Here is a 17780-nt window from a genome sequence, read left to right as displayed (position 1 = left end):
GTAGTAGTAGTAGTAGTAGTAGTAGTAGTAGTAGTAGTAGTAGTAGTAGTAGTAGCAGCAGCAGCAGCAGCAGCCCCAGTAGTACTGGTGGCGGTGATGGTATTAGTAGTAGTAGTAGTAGTAATAATAGTAGTTGTAATAGTATGATGATTAAAAAGTTCAAGAGACATAGTTTCTGGTGAATTTAATCATTTTATTAATAAGGCCAGCAGGTTATTAATAAAAGAATGATCATTTGGCCATGTCTCTTAGACCAAAGACCCCTAATGGTGGAGGGGTCATAGTTTATATGCTCTTTGAAGAGGAGGTATTCCTGAAGGGTGCTTACTCAACTATGATTGCTTAACCAAATGGGAGGTGGGCTATGTTGGGGTATGTGACTTAGGTCACTCAAATCTTGGACAAAGAGACATCAATTTCCATATCACCTGTCTTGATAATAAGGAGAATTAACATTTTCCCAGGGCCTGTCTGAACAAATACAATGAGCAGGAATACACCCATCAGCCTACACTTAAAATTTCTTTTCTTAGATAGGATAATACAGTTTTTAAAAAATACAGTTTTTAGATGAAGTAACTAAAGCTATCTATAGCCATATGAAAAAAATGATTGATTGGAGAAATGCAAATTAAAAGAATTCTGAGGTGCTACCTTGTACCTATTACATTGCTTAATAGGAAAGAAAAGGAAAATGACAGGTGGTACAAGGGATGTGGGAAAAATGAGACATACACTGTTGGTGGAGTTGAAACTGATTCAACCATTCTGTAGAGCAATTTGGAACTATGCCCAAAGGGCATACCCTTTCACCTAGCAATACCACTACTAGGTCTGTATCCCAAAAGAAATAAAAACAAAAAGGAGAAGAACCTATATGTACAAAAATATCTCTAGCAGCTCTTTTCTGGTGGCAAAGCATTGAAAATTGAGGGGATGCCCATCAATTAGGGAATGGCTGAATAAATTGTGCTATATTATTATGATGGAATATTATTGTGCTATAAGAAATGATGAGCAAGATACTCTCAGGAAAACTTGGAAAGACTTACGTGAGTTGATGCAAAGTGAAATGTACTGTGTACAGAGTAACAACAATATTGTAAGATGATCAGCTGTGAATGACATAGCTATTCTCAGCAATACAATGATCCAAGACAACTCCGAAGGACTTGTGACGAAAAATACTATTCATCCCCAGAGAAAGACTCGATGGTGTCTTAATACAGATTGAAGCATACTTTTTTTTTACTTTTTCAATTTTTCTTCAGGTTTTTTTTTTTGGTCTATGTTTTTTTTTCACAATATAACTATCATGGTTTGCATGCATTCCTACTCCTGTTCTAGTTCCTGATTAAACAATATCATGAATAAAATCAAATTTCCATTAAGATCATGAGTTAGTACTCTAATAGATTTGCATCTCTGTTTCTCAAGCTTATTTATTGTTCTCTACCCATATTTAATCTGAAAGAACGAGACACTTCAGGAATCGAATCTTATACATGTGTATCAATATAAAATCATTATTTGCAACAAATTAGCTTGCAAATGGAAATTTAGTAAGCCTTCTAAAAATCACACAAAAGATTTTACGAAATGTTTCTTCATAAAAGTATTTCCCGTTCTAAAAAACAGCTTTCCTGTTATTATAACAAACTAAATTAATTACAAGGAGTTTTTACAAGGCCCTTTCTTTCATAATTACCAAGTTTCCTTTCACAAAAATACTTTTACAAATACTTGATTTAAACAATAACTCCAAATAGCTTAGCTAACAATCTTAAATTTCATAAGTGAGGACCAAATAATTTTAGCTGAAAGTTCCTTTTAAATATAGACAAAACTTGGAAGTTTATGACTTCTTAAATTACAGAACTTCAAAATGTTACAGCACATGGTCAGATAGAGTGTTTCTTAACCCATTTATTTTTCTCTTTTTCTCTGACAGTATAATTTTTAATCTAACAACATCTAGATTATAAGAGAAATTGCTTTTCTAACAATGTAGGTGATACCATTGTTAACCAAATCGCACAATTTAGAAATGTAACAGTACCCTACACATTATAATATATTTAAAAAACCTGAAACAACCCATTATCAATTTAGGTAAATGCATTTTTAAGTCACCTTGCACAGAGAATCATTCATCTCATCATTAATATTTTGAAACTACAACCTGAAACCACCTTATATATTTTCATAATAGCCAAGATTTCAAATGAAAAATCTGCTCCCATAGTAAATATCAGTATTATTATTACTTGTTTATGGCCAAATAGACTTCATTAAATGTTAACAATTTTCAAAAAGATTTTATCATCCTTTTTTTTAAGGTCCAATTCATATGCAACAAAATCCAGATTAAAAATTGAGACATACAGTAATAACACAAATAATAAATTTCAGGTGACATCAGTTGCATTTTCAGATTATCACATAAAGAAATTATTGAGCTTATTACTTTTGGTATTTTAAAACTACTTCAAAGTTATCAGGTATGGAACAATTACATTAAATTAGAGTGATAATAATAATGTTGTGCCTAGCGTATGCCAGTCATTGTACAATCATATGATCCTCACAACATCCCTGGGAAGTGGGTTCCACTATTATCCCTTTACAGAACAGTAAACTGAGATAAATAGACTTAAATCAAATCTGGATTTATAATCACTAAAGATAAACATTTTTAATATTTTTTTATGGTTGATAATTTAATGGATTTTCACTGTTAGAGTGATAGGATTGCCATAGTGTAGTAACTAGAGCACTGCATTTGGAGTCAGAAGACCTACTTTTTAATTCTGTTTCTAATTAGCTATTGATGATGATGATAGCTACCTTTTACACAAAGATTTAAAATTTATAAAACACTTTACATATATTATCTCATTTGATTTTCATAATAGCCCTATGAGGTAAGTGCTATTTTTAGCCCCATTTTTATAAAGAAGGAAACAGCCACAAAGAGGATAAGTGATCTGCCCAGGGTCACACAGCTAGTGGGTATCTAAGGCAAAATTTAAACTCAGGTCTCCCTGGCTTCAAGTTCATCACTCTATCTACTGCAGAGTCCTGCTGAATCACTTAAAACTCTGTGAGACTCAGTTTCCCCATTTATAATAACATTTTAATCTCAATGATCTTAAAGTTTCCTTCTAGTTCAAAATCATATGACTCTGAGAGATAAGAAGAAAATCTGCTGATGAAGTCAGTAAGAGAGAAGCAAGATTTTATGTCTCCAAGGAAATAAGAGTAGACTACACAGCACTGCTGCACTAATATTCATAAGTCTGGTAGAAATGGGGGTAAAGTTTTTTTTATAGGCATCAGGAATGGACTTCTTCCATTTCTTGGTTAGAATCTTTTTGCTTTGTGTTTCTTTCTTTCTTTTTTTTTTTTTTAGGCAATTGGGGTTAAGTGACTTGTCCAGGGTCACACAGCTAGTATGTGTCAAGTGTTTGGGTCACACAGCTAGTATGTGTCAAATGTTTGATCTGAGGCTGTTTTTGAACTCAGGTCTTCCTGACTTCAGGGCTGGTGCTCTATCCACTGCACCACCTAGCTGCGCCACTTTGTGTTTCTTTCTTGTGAGATCATGCTCCAAGTCCAGACATGCTGATCAATGCGTCTTGTGGAGGAAACATCCATGGTCCTCTTTTGTATGTGAATCACCACCATCATGGAACTCCATCTTCATTTTCACTCATTACCTTTAGATTCAAGTTCAGCAAAATAGTATAAAGCCTCTGTGTGCTATGAGTATTAGACAGCAATAGAGGATGGCTTTTTCACCTTGGGATGGCTAAAACAGAAGGGTAGTGGTCTTTCCACAATCTCTCCCCCTCCCAAGTTCTGAATGTTAATTACAAAAGCAATGCAAAGCCATCTCTCCCCTACAGTTAGGTGAGACCCAGGGAAAGTGCAGAAGGTCAGACCTTCAGTAGAGGAGGGTGAGGCAAGTGCTGCTGCTGGTGTACCTCCACCAGAAGGGCAGCTGTGGAAGATGCATGCATGCACACCTCTTCATGTCCTCCTCACAAGTAGGGGTTTCCATAAAGGGTTTCCAAAGGGTAGCTTCAAAATGGAGAAAAGGAAGGAATGCGAAATGATGGTTGTGTGTGAGAGATATAACGAAAATGTTTGTTTCTGTAAAATTTAAACAACCACTAGAAAAGTAACTAAGTAAAACGGGATACAGCTGGTCTTATCTTCTAACTATATTTTTTTGAAGTCCAATACTCTTGGCCCTTTAAAAGGACATATTATCCACAAATTCATATATTCCCTTAAAAAAAAAGACATTGTGGCTGTATATTCCCAGGTCTGAATATCTCCTCCCCACTTTTTTTTCTCTACTTCCTTAAAAGAGCTCAAGTCCTGTCTCCCTTTTTGAGGCTTATCAGATGAAAAAGCTACCCCAAGCATTTCATGCTCCTGGGAATTCAGGCTGATGCATATAAGTTTTACAAACATTTTAAAAATCACCTATAATCATCAGGTTAGCTAAGACTTTGGCCCAGACAAAGAGACCTGAGGAATATGAATCAATGCTGACAGGGTGTGGTCAGTTTTCCCCAGGCAGAAAACCTCCAGAGTTCCTATAATTAATTGAACAGTACAAGAAAACATTTCAAAATTTTATGTAATAATTGCAAATCACAATAATCAATATCTTTACCATAGCCAATATTTATGTAAGGTTAAATTTAATAAGGCCTTCCTACAGGTTTATCCTGAAAGGTGGGTGGACATAATTCCTCTAAAACTTTATCGGTTTTCAAATCAAGCTACAAAATTTTCATTTTCAATCCTTCTACTTAAAAGAAAATCAAACTTCCTCACACCTTCTCAATATGCTTAAACCATCCAAAGCTGGTACAAAGGCACCCAGAACAACTAATCAAGGATGGGGGGCACTTAGAGCACATGGGCTTGCTGCAAACCACCCCACCCCCATCTATTTCCAAACCATTTTTTTTCTACCTGTCATATTTTTGCTCAAACATTTATTTCTCTTTCCTAACTTTTCAAAGCCATTACTCAGACTACTTCCACTTTCCTTTACATTCCACATTAAAATATATATATATATCCTCTCCCCACTTTAGGTTCTGCTTCTCTTCAACCTATTAGAATCTGGAGGGAGTTAATGCCTAACATTTTACAAATCAAGAGAACTGTACTTTCCCCATACCTTTCACAAACAGCTTTTATAATGTTAATGCTTAAAAGACAGAAAACCTTTTTTTTTTTTCAGTTTTAAATACATTGCTGTGATATCAGATATATTGGTAGGAGGGGGCAAAGACAGCTTTCTAGATTTAATTTAAACATAAAGTACAAACTTGAGCTTTGGGATCTGATTAAACCTGAATTCAAACCTTTAGCTTTTCCCTTTCTCAGTCCTTGCTATCTTGGGCTGCATGCTCTAGATCCTTATCAGTAAAGGCTGCTTGATTCTCTGATTTCACCTTTCACTAACTTCTGGGAGAGTCTCTCCCTGCTTTTTGATTCCATTACTCATTATCTAACTTTATTCTGGTATTCCAACTTGGCCAGTGTTGGGACCCCCAAAAAAAGAGTCTTAATCTCCTATCAAAAGCCTAAGTGGTAGTTCTTTCCCAATGTTTTCTCTCTAATTACAGACCTTAAGTTCCTTAGAAGTTTCTTTAACCACAAACATGAAACATTTTACAAATACACACAAAGACAGAAACAGCCTGACAAGACAAAGTGCACATGAATCTAATTTTCTTGTTGGCTTTTTAGGCTTAGTTTGTTTTAAGACAAACCAATTTAGCCTTCAATGGATTCAGATTACAATACAATCTATCAGTCAAAATTCAGAGTTATCACATGCCAATTTACTCTGACTTCTAGCCAATTACAGAGGATATCTTTCAGAGGAGACCTTTTTTTTTTCTGAGGTCCCTGATCCCAGAATCACTTGGAGAAAAAAGAAAACAGACTGCAACCTAAAAATGGGAGGTCCAATAGATAAAGAGCAGGGATTTTGGGGATAAGACTTATCTACCTTTCTGGGCTGGGACTTTAGGAAAAAAGGCCTATGGGTGCCAAGCCTCAGTACTGTTGGAGTGAAAAAAATCTAAGTCTAAATCTGCATCATGGCACCATTAATGTGAACCCCAATTTATTTATTCTAAGAAAGAGACAAACGAAATTAGGGTACATGTATCCACAGTTTAATTTCTCTCAAGCTGACTTGACATGCCTTGCATGGAAGTTCAGTCCAAAACCAGGCCCCCTTAAGGAGGCCAGTTCAGAACTGGCTTGGTTTGGGATTTTGGAGTACAGCCCTATATGCCCTTCCAAGAGTAGGTGTTCCTAAGGGGTGCCAATCAACCGTGATTGGTCAACACACTAGGAGATGGGTCATATCAAAAGGAGGTCTTGAGTACATGCCTTAGATAACTCAGTCCAGAGGGGTCAATATCAAAGGGCCCAAAATTTGCCATCAAAGGAAATACCACCCCTAGTCTTAGGAGTCTGTCTCCACCTAAATCCGAGTAGGATAAAATCAATTCAGGCCTAGACTGGAGTTTGACCAAGATAAGAAAATTCAATGCAATCTCATTATCAAGAGATGTCCTTCTAAACAACTTTGGGCAGAAGACTGGCAGGATGGAACTCTGAGTCTCCAAGACACAGATTACCAAGAGAAATTATTTTTCACAACCCTTAGATGAAGCAAGCTTGAAAATTATAAGCCCATTTTGTGTAAAGATTCCCATTTACTCAGTAGGAATTCCACAACACAGAAAACTCTTACCCAGGGTTGGTAAGAATTTATGAGTAGATGGTTCTAAGAATCCTTGTAGGTTTACAAAGGAGATTTTACAAGATTTTTTCTTTGTACAATTACCAAGTTTCCTTTTAAAATACCTATGCAAATACTTGATTAAAACAATAACTCCAAATAGCTTAGTTAACAGTCTCATAATTTTTCATAAGTAATAGCCAAAGTAAGATTTTTGGTGAAATTTTCTTTTAATATAGGCAAAACTCACAAGTTTATAATTTCATAAATTACAGTACTTCAGAATATTATAACACATGGTCAGCAGGGCTGATAGAATGACCTAACAGCTTCCTAACCCATTCATTTTTTTTTGATAGTACAATTCTTTTACTCTAACAACATCTAGATTATAAGAGAAATTGCTTTTCTAACAAAATAGCTGATACAATTGTTTACCAAATTACACAACATAAGAAAATTTGCCAATATAAAAATACCCTAAATAGTATGTATTTCAAATTTGAAACAAACTCACTACCAATTCAGGTGAATTGGTGCTTCCAAATTACCTTACACAGAAAATCATTCATCTTGATGAAGAATAGATGGGTGGGTCCCAGTGTTCTGCAATAATTCACTTTGACAGTTCCCAAGTTAAAGAAAGGCATTTATTGGAGTAACATAGTAATCGGACCAGATCCCATGGGAGGCCGAGCAGTTAGACAGGTTAGGTGTCTGGTCTAAATACAGTTTGACGAGAGAGGGGGAAGGGGAGAAAGAGAATGGGAGGAGGGGCGAGCGTGACTCTGGAATGCCTGGAATATCAGGTGGTATGGAGGTGTCTTTGCTATACAGATAAGCAAGAAGAACAGGAAAGGGGGACGGGCTGTTCTGAAATATCATGGAGTTGGGGGTGCTTTGTGTAAGCACATAGGTAAGTCCACAGTGGGGGGGCTTCAATGCATAGTCTTCCTTCATGCTTTGGTCACATCCTGCATCTTATCTCCTGTCTTACCTCCTGCATCCTGCTTGCTCCATCTGCCTCCCCTCCTTTCTACCTCATCAGTCTCATCAACTTTGGCATTGTTTACTGATAACATCTAAAAACCCATATAAAGTTATCAAGTATGAAGCACTTATGCCTAATTAAAGAGATAATAAAAACAGCATTCAGATAATTTTTGCCCTTTCTTCCAAGCACTTTGCAATCATGTGGTCCTCACAACATCCCTGGGAGGTGGGCCCTTACAGAACAGTAAACTGAGGTAAATAGAAATTTCTTGGGGCCATACAGCTAATAAATTTCTTAATGCCAACAAACAAATATCTTTTCATGTTAGGTTGTAATTTACCATAATGATACTGATAAGGAGAGAACTCTCAGACCCCATTCTTACTTCCTTCAAGATAGATTGTGGCTTAAATCAAATCAAATTTGGATTTATAATCACTAATGATAACATTTTAATTTCTAAAGCCTAATTTCTAAATCTAAATACTCCTAGCTCTTTAAAAGAAAAATGATTATTATCCATAAATTCATATCTCCCCCCCTTTTTTAGACACCTGGTGACAATTTCCAGCTCTGAATAACCTTTTCCTCAGCTTCCTGAAGGAAGAAACCTCTCCCTTTGAGACTTATTATATAAAGAGTTGCCCAGATAAGGAGCATTCCAGCTCTCCATTCTCATCTTCCAGGAATTTCAAGCTGCTTATACTAGGAAATACATATAAAGGGTTTTTTTTTTGTCATTTTTTTGTTTGTTTGTTTGTTTTTGGTTTTTTTTGTGAGGCAATTGGGGTTAAGTGACTTGCCCCAGGGTCACACAGCTAGTGAGTGTTACTGAGTCTGAGATTGAATTTGAGAGCAGGTCTTCCTGACTCCAGGGCCAGTGCTCTATCCATTGCGCCACCTAGCTGCCCCCGGAAATACATATAAAATTTTACGAACAGTTTAAATTCACACCTGTTGTTATCAGGTTTGCTTAAAATGCTCTAAGTTGTACTGCTACTTTTCGCCTAGGCAGAGAGACCTAGGGGATTTGACTTAATGCTGGCAGGGCGTGGCCAGTTTCTCCAGACAGAAATTTTCAAGAGCTTTCAGAGTTACTTAAAGAGTTGAATTAAATAATAATTAAATACTTGAACAGTACAAGGAAAATTTAAAATTTCAAATGATAATCACAAATCATAATAACCAAAATCTTTACCATATTATAATAAGGCCTTCCTGCAGATTTATCCTGAAAGGTGAATGGACATAATTAACCAGATGTTCTAACCTTACTCTTAGATTATAGCTGGTTACAGACTGATTTCTAAAAATCTTTTCCTTTGCAACTTCTAGTTCTTAACTGAAGTCAAATCACTGCACTTTAACCACTTAAGGTTGAGGCTAGATCCTGAAATTTTAAAATAATGACATCCTAACTCAGTTGCTAGTCTGCTACTGATTATTATTTTTTTTTACATCAGTATTCTAATAATTTAAATCCATAACCCAAAAAAGTTAAAGAATAATTCACATTTCTAACAATCTTTCTAATACGGTAAGTTATCAAATTAATGTTAGGCATTATCTTTAAACACATTACAAATCATATAACTGGGGTAACTTAGCTTAAAACCACATAGCTAGCCAAGTTTCCTGATATAGTATAATAATAATAAATAATACATTTCACTTAAAATGAGACCAGAATAAATTCAATTACACCTGGATCTATTTTCCAAATGATATCATACAGAACCTCAATTTATAATTTCAGTTATTTAGCATTATGTTTTACACAAGGCTGTTTATTCTGATGGGGTATGGGCCCAAACTGAGACCTTTGCCCTTTGCCCCAAAAAGAATTTGGCTCCCATTTGTCTACGGTCCCAGAAAACCTTTAAACTCACTCTGGTCTCAAATAGTTACCTGAGGCTATCTTCTACTCCCTGGCTTTTCTCCCTATCTTTCTTTGCAAGCCCTAGTCCCACCTTTGATTTTATCCAGACCCCATTCAAACCTCTTCCTTTCAGTTCCCTTCATTATCTATTCCCAGACGTTCCAATCTGGAATTCTCCCTAAACTCCTCCCCCAGTCACTCAGATCTCAGCCCCTCCTCTAGTCACCCAAATTACTTGAGGGTATATAAGATACACCCTGGCCCCCATTTAAACTCTGAGACTTCCTCATGTCTGCTTGTCCTTGTGGGCGTCACTAATGTTCAAATTCCTTAAGAGTCTGGCCTGTATAGTTTATCTCTAATAAACTTTTTCTCTGGCTGAAGAAGATTTGGGTCGAATTCTTTCAGGCAGGGCCTGTGTTGTGATTTTTGGGTTCCAGCACCCCTAAACCTCTAGACCTCATCAATTCCAAGCATTTCATATCATGAGATTCATTCTTTTCCAGCTAGTCCACTGCCAAAGATTTTAAAAGTGGTAGTACATAACAGATTTTAATTAAACACTTACCAGTACCTTGCTTATCCAATTTCTCCTAACTTTATATGATTGCCTGTATTGACTTTGAAATCAAGTTACAATATTTTTTCTTAATTAATCTTCCAAGCACATCTCAGACTCCATCTTATTCCACTGGTTTCTAATATTTCCTTTATCTTGTCCTCCCACCCCCCACCCCCAACCCCAGCCTCCAATTTTGGCCACAATCAGAAAGGGAAAGGAGAGAGACTTTCCTTTTTCTTCTTTTTCTCCTTACCCTCCCAATTTTTTACAAAGCGTTATAAGTTTTATTCACAGAAGAGTCAAACTTTCATATAGCTGGTGTGTAGGGCTGGTTGTTATCCCTTCAGCTACTTCACAGGTTTTTCTAAATCTCCCTTCCCTTAAAACAATGAGGGCAAAATATATTTGAAAGCCCTCTCACCAGCACAGGTTTTAGATCTACAAATCAAGTTTAAAATGTTCATCTGAGTAAAATAACCAAGATTCCATATCTTATCTGGCCAAAATAGATTTTTTTTCTGCAGCTTTTCCAATCTCTACCAAGCCTCATCTCTCAGTTTAGGATTTTACCAGGCTCCCTGTAAATTTTGATAATGTCTTCAGAGTTTACCTTTTTTGACTGAGGAGTTAATATCTTTTTAGTTTATCCAATATCCCAACTTCCTCCCATCCCATAATCATTTGCCTTTTTCTGAACATTATGTAACTCTATTATATCTTTATTGTGGTATAGGGAACATTACTACCACACAGTGTTCTAGGTACAAGGGCACCATAATTTTAAATAAAGCTGGAATAATGTTTTAAATGTGAAACAATTTTTTTTAACATTTGAAACAAATTTGTCGTAAACCGATATAGATTATGACTACATTCTACTTTCTGGTAATATGGACCTGAATAACCTCACACCATTATTTCCAAATATAGAAGGATGGCAATAACTACTAATTTATTGGGCAATAGCATTTTGTAGTGAGTGATAAAGTTTATTACTTGAGCAGAAAGCGATAAATATTATTACCCATTTATTTCTTTAGGTTGTGGTTGGGGTAACATAGAAATCACATCTTTTACCTTTCATCTTTATCCTTGAATAGGATTATGAAGGCAATACAAGCACATCTCTCTTTCTCTCTCTCTCATCGATCAATCTGTCTATCACTACATATAGCTTTTGTTTCCTACTTTTTCAGCTGTAATTACAAGCATGTAACCTTTCAGCTAATCTGAGAGTGAATGGTATTATGCCTATAGAGACAAAAAGGAATTTAAGAGATTATTTTCTCCATTCCTTTTTGACCTCATACCTAAACCATTTAAGACATTTCAAGATATTCAAAACATTTCACTGTGGAATGAAACTTCACAGGCACTCTTGGAAAATCATTTTAGAAGAGATCATGCTTCTCCTTTCATCTCATATTTAGAAGTCTTCAGATGATAAAAAGAATACAATAAAATACATTTATTATGAAATTGTTATATATAGAGTACTGTGCTAGGTACTGGAGAGACATAGAAAGTTTGGAAAGATGCTCTCCTTGGGGGTAATGGAATATACATTTATATGGCATCTACTATGTGTCAGGCACTGTGCTAAGAGCTTTTTACAAATATTATCTCATTTGGTCCTCACAAGAACCCTATGAAGTAGGTATTGTTATTATTTCCAATTTATAATTGGGGAAACTGAGGCTGGCCCAGGGTCAAACAGTAAATGTTTAAAGCCAGATCTAAGCTCAGGTCTTTGAATTCTAGGCCCAGTGCTCTATTCACTGTGCTACCTAGCCTAGCCCCTTGGCCTCATGTGATCTATAGAATACTGTAAGGATCACACCAACATGAATATAATATGTGATATTATAAGATGAGTGTTTTATTGAGTTACAAAACAAGGGACTATATGAGGTGTGAGGAGAAAAGTCATTACCGATGGGGGAATCAGATGACTTCACAAAGGAAGTGGCATTTAGTTTGGGTATTAAAGATGAGAAGACTAAAAGAGGACACTCAGTCTAGAGGCAGCATGGTGTAGTTGAAAGAACACTGGATTCATAGTCAGGTGGGATCTGTTCTTTTTTTTTAAGTTCAAACTGTTTCCCCTTTTTTAAGGTCCAAATAAATGTTATACAGACAGGAACTCAAAGAAAAACATGTTCAAATAACATTTTTATCATCAGTATCTCCAAGTAAATGTGTATAATCAAGTAGCATTACCAGTCAATCCTCAGGAGTCCCATCCATAAGAGTTTATGCTTTGTCTAGGCCAAAATTCCTTTGGAGTAGAGATTCCCACTTCTTCTAAAGTTGACCTAAGATCCTGAATAATATATGGGTAGATTTCCTTAAGAGGTCCTGCTTTGTCCTTTATAACCATTAGAACGTAAACGATGCCAGCAAAATCATCTAACTGTCTGCATGCCCTCAAAGTAGCATCAATGATTTTAAGTTCTGGAACCAGGTCATAACCAACTAGTGTGTTCATCCTTTTCGTAATTCCCAGGCATTGTGATTTATATGATTGCTGCTTTGTAGTTCTTAATTCACAGAGTTGTTTTGAGGAGCAAATGAGATGGTATTATGTGAAGTGCTATATAAAAGTCAGTTCTTACTATTCACAGCCTGAACAAATACATGGAAGGAGCTTGGTGGTACAATGGATAGAACACTGGACATGGAGTCAGAAATACGTGAATTCAAATCTGACATTAATCACTTACTAGCTACGTAACCCTGGGTAAATCACTTAACCTCTGTCTGCTTCAGTTTCCTCAATTGTAGAATGAGTATCATAATAGAACCTACATCCTAGGATAGTTGTGAAAATAAAGTGAGATGATATTTATAAAATAGTGCTAGTTATCACCATCATCATTATTGTTACTATTATAGTTGTTGTTAAGGAGACCAAAGACCATAGTGCACGTTTGTGGGGAAGATAGCTTTCTGGTTTCACTTAAGAATAGTGTGTGGAGAGCAGTAATAGATGATAATATTGGAAAGACATACTATTCTTGAGTGAAACCAAAGCTATCTTTCCTACAAATGAGCACTGTGGTCTTTTGTCTCCCTAATTAAAATAGTTACAATAACAATAATGATGATGGTGATAACCAGCATTTATATGGAAATGAAGATACTGGTTGGCTATGATCTGGTTCTGGAACTTAAAATCATTGATGCATGATTTGCATGCAGGCAGTTAGATGATTTTGCTGGCACAGTACACATTCTAGAGGTTGTAAATGACAAAGATAAACCTCTTAAGGGAATCTCCCCATGTTTAGGGGAAAGAGACATGTTGAGTTTGAGGTGATTATGGGATATCCAAGTGGAGAAAATGTCATGTAATCAGTTAGTCAGTAGATAAACATTTGTTAATTACCTACTATATGCCAGGCACTGTCCTAAGTACTGGGGTTTAAAACAGTGAATAGTTCTTACCCCTGAGGAACTCACAGTGTAATGGAGCGGGGGGAGAGATGATATGCAAACTCTATACAGAATAAATAGAAAATAATCAACAAAGGAAAAGCACTAGAATTAATTGGTAAAAGCTTCCTGCAGAAGAGGAGATTTTAGCTGGGACTTGAAGGAAGCCAGGGAAGTCAGGAGGTGGAGATGACAAGGGAGAACATTCCAGGAATGGGGGACAGCCAGTGAAAATACCCAGAATTAGGACACAGAATATCTTGTTGAGGAACAGCAAGGAGGTAAGTGTCATTGGATCAAAGAGTATGTGAAGGTGCTGTAAAGTATAAGAATATGGGAAAGGAGGGGCAGCTAGGTGGTGCAGTGGATAGAGCACTGGCCCTGGAGTCAGGAGGACCTGAGTTCAAATCCAGTCTCAGACACATAATACTAGCTGTGTGACTCTAGGCAAGTCACTTAACCCCAACTGCCTCACAAAAAAAAGTCCTAACGTGTCTTTTAGAAGGGCAGCTGGGTGGCGCAGTGGACAGAACTCCATCTTTGGAGTCAGGAGTTCCTGAGTTCAAATCCAGCCTCAGACAAAGACCTTGGGCAAGTCACCTAACCCCATTGCCTAGCAAAAAAAAATCATATATATGTGTGTGTGTGTGTGTACTTAGGTTATAAAAGACTTTGAATATCAGAGGATTTAATCTTGGAGATGATGGGGAGCCACTGGAGTTTATTGAGTGGGGGGCAGTGTGACATGGGTGGACCTGTGCTTTGGGAAAATCACTATGGAGGCTGAGTGGAGGATGCAGAGCAGAGGGGAGAAACTTGTGGCATGCAGACTAACCAGTAAGCTATTACATTAATCCAGGTATGAGGAGATAAGGGTACGCACATAGGTGGTGATTGCCACCAGAGGAGATGGAAGAGTGAGCCTGGAGTTCAGAAGAGAGATCAAGGCGGTAGATTTAAGGGGAGGAATCATCTGCAAAGACGTGGTAGGTGAAGGTCTGAACACAGAAGGAATTGACAGGGGAAGGAGTGGTGAGAGAGAAAGAGGAGGCTGTTGAAGACAAAGGCTTGGCAAGCACCTCCATGCTAGAGGACGAGCGTCTTCTGAAGACTTCCTCTGATGATTACTTTGTTTTTGTTTTTAAAAAATTTATTTATTAATTTTTAGTTTTCAACATTCACTTCCATAAGATTTTGAGTTCTAAAATTTCTCCTCCTCTCTCTCCTCCCCCCTCTCCAAGATGTCGTGCAATCTGATATGGGCTGTACTTATGTATTCATGTTAAGCATATTTTCCTATTAGGCACGATATAAAGAAGAATTAGAACCAATGGGAGGAACCATGAGAAAGAGAATCAAAACAAAACAACAAAAGAAGAGGGGAGCATGATGGTTACTTTGTAACACACACACACACACACACACACACACACACACACACCCCAGTCCTCCATTTACTTTCCTGTTTATGCCATGTTCTGTGCAGCGCATGAATTTGAGAATCTTAGTATACCTCTCTACCAACCTTGTACTAGTAAAGCTTTGCTTCTTAAGCAAGGTCTAGGGAGTGAGGGATTTCAGGATACTGAATAAGCACATGAATGATTCATGATGAGGAGTCAAGTACATTTGGCAGAACAGAATTTGAATCACAGATTTAAGGGACCTTAGAGGCTGTCTAATTCCAGGTCATGCAAGTACTAAGGGATAGAGTCAACATTTGAATTCAGGTACCATGACTCCAGATCTAGTGTGCTTCTCACTCCATCACAGTTCCTCCCCAGAGGTTGTTTTGTGGACCCTTGGATGCAGAAGCCTGGGATCCTTACCTAAGAGATTCATTTTGTGGCAGTAATCCTGTGTAATCTGGAATGTTCCCATCTCATTTCAGGTCAAAGGATTCTCTGAGAACTTTGCTCTTTCCTTATTCTTATTTAAGTCTAACGTATCTAGTTGGGAGTTGGGGGATGGGGTCAGGGATAAGAAGGTGGAGGAGGGTGGAGCTTCTGATGAATGAAGTCCTTCAAGCTCACTAAATAAATTACCTTATGGAGAGAGGCGGAGAGCTGTCCTGGAGAGCGAGCCAGTTAGACCTGGGTTCAAGTAGCCAGATGACACCTACCGGCTGTGTGAAGCTGTGGAAGTCATTTCTCTATGTTGCAGGCAACTCTTGAACACTATGTAACAGAAAAGTTGCTGACCCATTGTTAGAGGGAATTTTCTTACCTGAGAGTTTTTTATACCTCTAAAATAACAAATCCTGTCCCTCTGTAGACTCTATCATATTTCATGAGATACAATCTCCAATCTAAGTTGTTTTTTCCCCCTCTTGGCATCTGAAAAATTGATGATTTTCCTGGACTATGTCTAGTGGGAACACATCTCTCATAACTAATAATAATAGCTAGCAATTTTATCGCTATTTAGCCCCCACCTTAAGGTTTATGATGCATTTTATACATGTTTTCTCATTTGTGATCCTCACAACAACCTTGTGAGCTAAGTGCTATTATTATCATCCCTATTTTACAGATGAGGAAACTGAGGCCAAGAATAGTTAAATGATTTCAGGGACACAAAACTAGTAAGTGGCTAAGGCAGGATTTGAATGCAGATCTCTTCCTGGATCAAACTCAAATACTCTGTCCACCTCCCTATGTCATAGGATCATAGATTTAGGGCTGGAAAAGACCTTGGAGCTCATCATTTTACAGATGAGAGATTAAGTGACTTTCTCAGGGTCACATAACTATGTCAGAGGTGGGATTCAAACCCAGGTTTTATTGGCTCCAGGTCCAGATCCAAGAGGTTTCCGGGGAACGCAGCCAATCTCTAGAAACTGTTGTTGGGCCTCATGGCATTTCATTGCTGTTGACACTTCCGATGTTTTCACAGTGAAAGAGGAGGAGATCAGAGAACCAGTAAGGATGGGATAGAAACTTTTCTTTTCTTTGTCTCTGTAGGTTTTGGCTGGTGACTAAGGAAGATGGTCACATGGTCACTGCAAGGCAGGAGCCTCGCTTAGTGCTGATCAACATAATGTGGGACAATGACCAAATGACCCTCAGTGCTCCAGATATGAACGATCTGGTTGTACCTAGAAAACTATCCTCTACCAATGCTATTCGGGACTGCAGGTGCTCTGCCACAATGAAGTGGGGGATGTGGGTGGGAGAAGAAAGGTTCCACTCTTCACTTTTTGGGATAAGAATTCATTTTTCTTTTTCAGGGTTTCTCAAAGCTTTATTTCAGTGGTAGAATTTGTCCGAACCAAAAAAAAAGGCATATATATTGAAATTAATAAAGAATTTAAAAGAACACAAGCTTATCTGCCTCTGGAAAAAAGGGGGAAAATTAAGAATAAGTGGAGAGGTATAGGGCTTTGAATTCTAGGCTTCAGGATACATCCTGGGAGAATTGTCTGATTATCCAGTGTCTTACATTGTGAGGCAGCATAATAATTGGAAAGAATGCTGACTCTGGAGTCTGTTCAAAGAAATATCAGAAACAGAAGCAAGGTAGAGTAAAGGGCTTTTGGAAATATCCCTTCAGGCAGAAGAAGCTTTTGGAGGCTACATGCAAGCAGTTTTTTCTTCCTGCCCTGTTTAGGACTGAGATCATCCTAGCTCTGAGCCTGACACAGGAGTGAGAGCAAGGGAACTCTATCTCACCCTTACAACAAGATGTGTGAGTTGAAGAATAAAAAATTGTCAAATGTAATTCCAAGATTTTTGGTCTGAGTAGTGGGTGCTGGCATCAGAGGAGATAATTCTGACCAGAGAGGCTGAGTAAATATCTCATGATACCAAGTCACCATATATAACAACTCTGAAGCTCCTGAGCTCAGTCACAAATTGCAAAGGGTACAGGGTATACTGCAAGGGTTGGGTGGACTTCTGGGATGGTCAAGTCCTGACAAAAGGTTTGGTCAGGCTGTTTGTAGTAAAAGGGAAGCTGGATGGTATTTTTGGATGGAAAGTCTCATTTTTTTTTATATTGACAATTCCTCTAAGCATTGACCCCCTTTTTTTATGTTGACAATCCCTCTAAGCATTGACCCTATTTTTTATGTTGATAATTCCTCTAAGCATTGACCCTATTTTTTATGTTGACAATTCCTCTA

General features: G+C 37.4%; 1 protein-coding gene across 2 annotated transcripts in view; it reads left to right on the top strand.

Annotated features, from left to right (window-relative positions):
- Nucleotides 1-17780, top strand: part of LOC114049538 (mitochondrial amidoxime reducing component 2-like) — a 42860-nt gene that overhangs the window by 3145 nt on the left and 21935 nt on the right. For both annotated transcript variants that reach the window (XM_027870776.1, XM_027870775.1), the window contains exon 2: nucleotides 16621-16794. In XM_027870776.1, the coding sequence (XP_027726577.1) occupies nucleotides 16621-16794 (174 nt within the window). The remainder of the gene's footprint in view (nucleotides 1-16620; nucleotides 16795-17780) is intronic.

The sequence above is a fragment of the Vombatus ursinus genome, unplaced genomic scaffold (genome assembly GCF_900497805.2).
Source record: "Vombatus ursinus unplaced genomic scaffold, bare-nosed wombat genome assembly UNPS02014798.1, whole genome shotgun sequence".
NCBI classification, from domain to species: domain Eukaryota; kingdom Metazoa; phylum Chordata; class Mammalia; order Diprotodontia; family Vombatidae; genus Vombatus; species Vombatus ursinus.
Note: the sequence above shows the minus strand (reverse complement) of the source record. Positions and strands in the feature narration are given on the sequence as shown.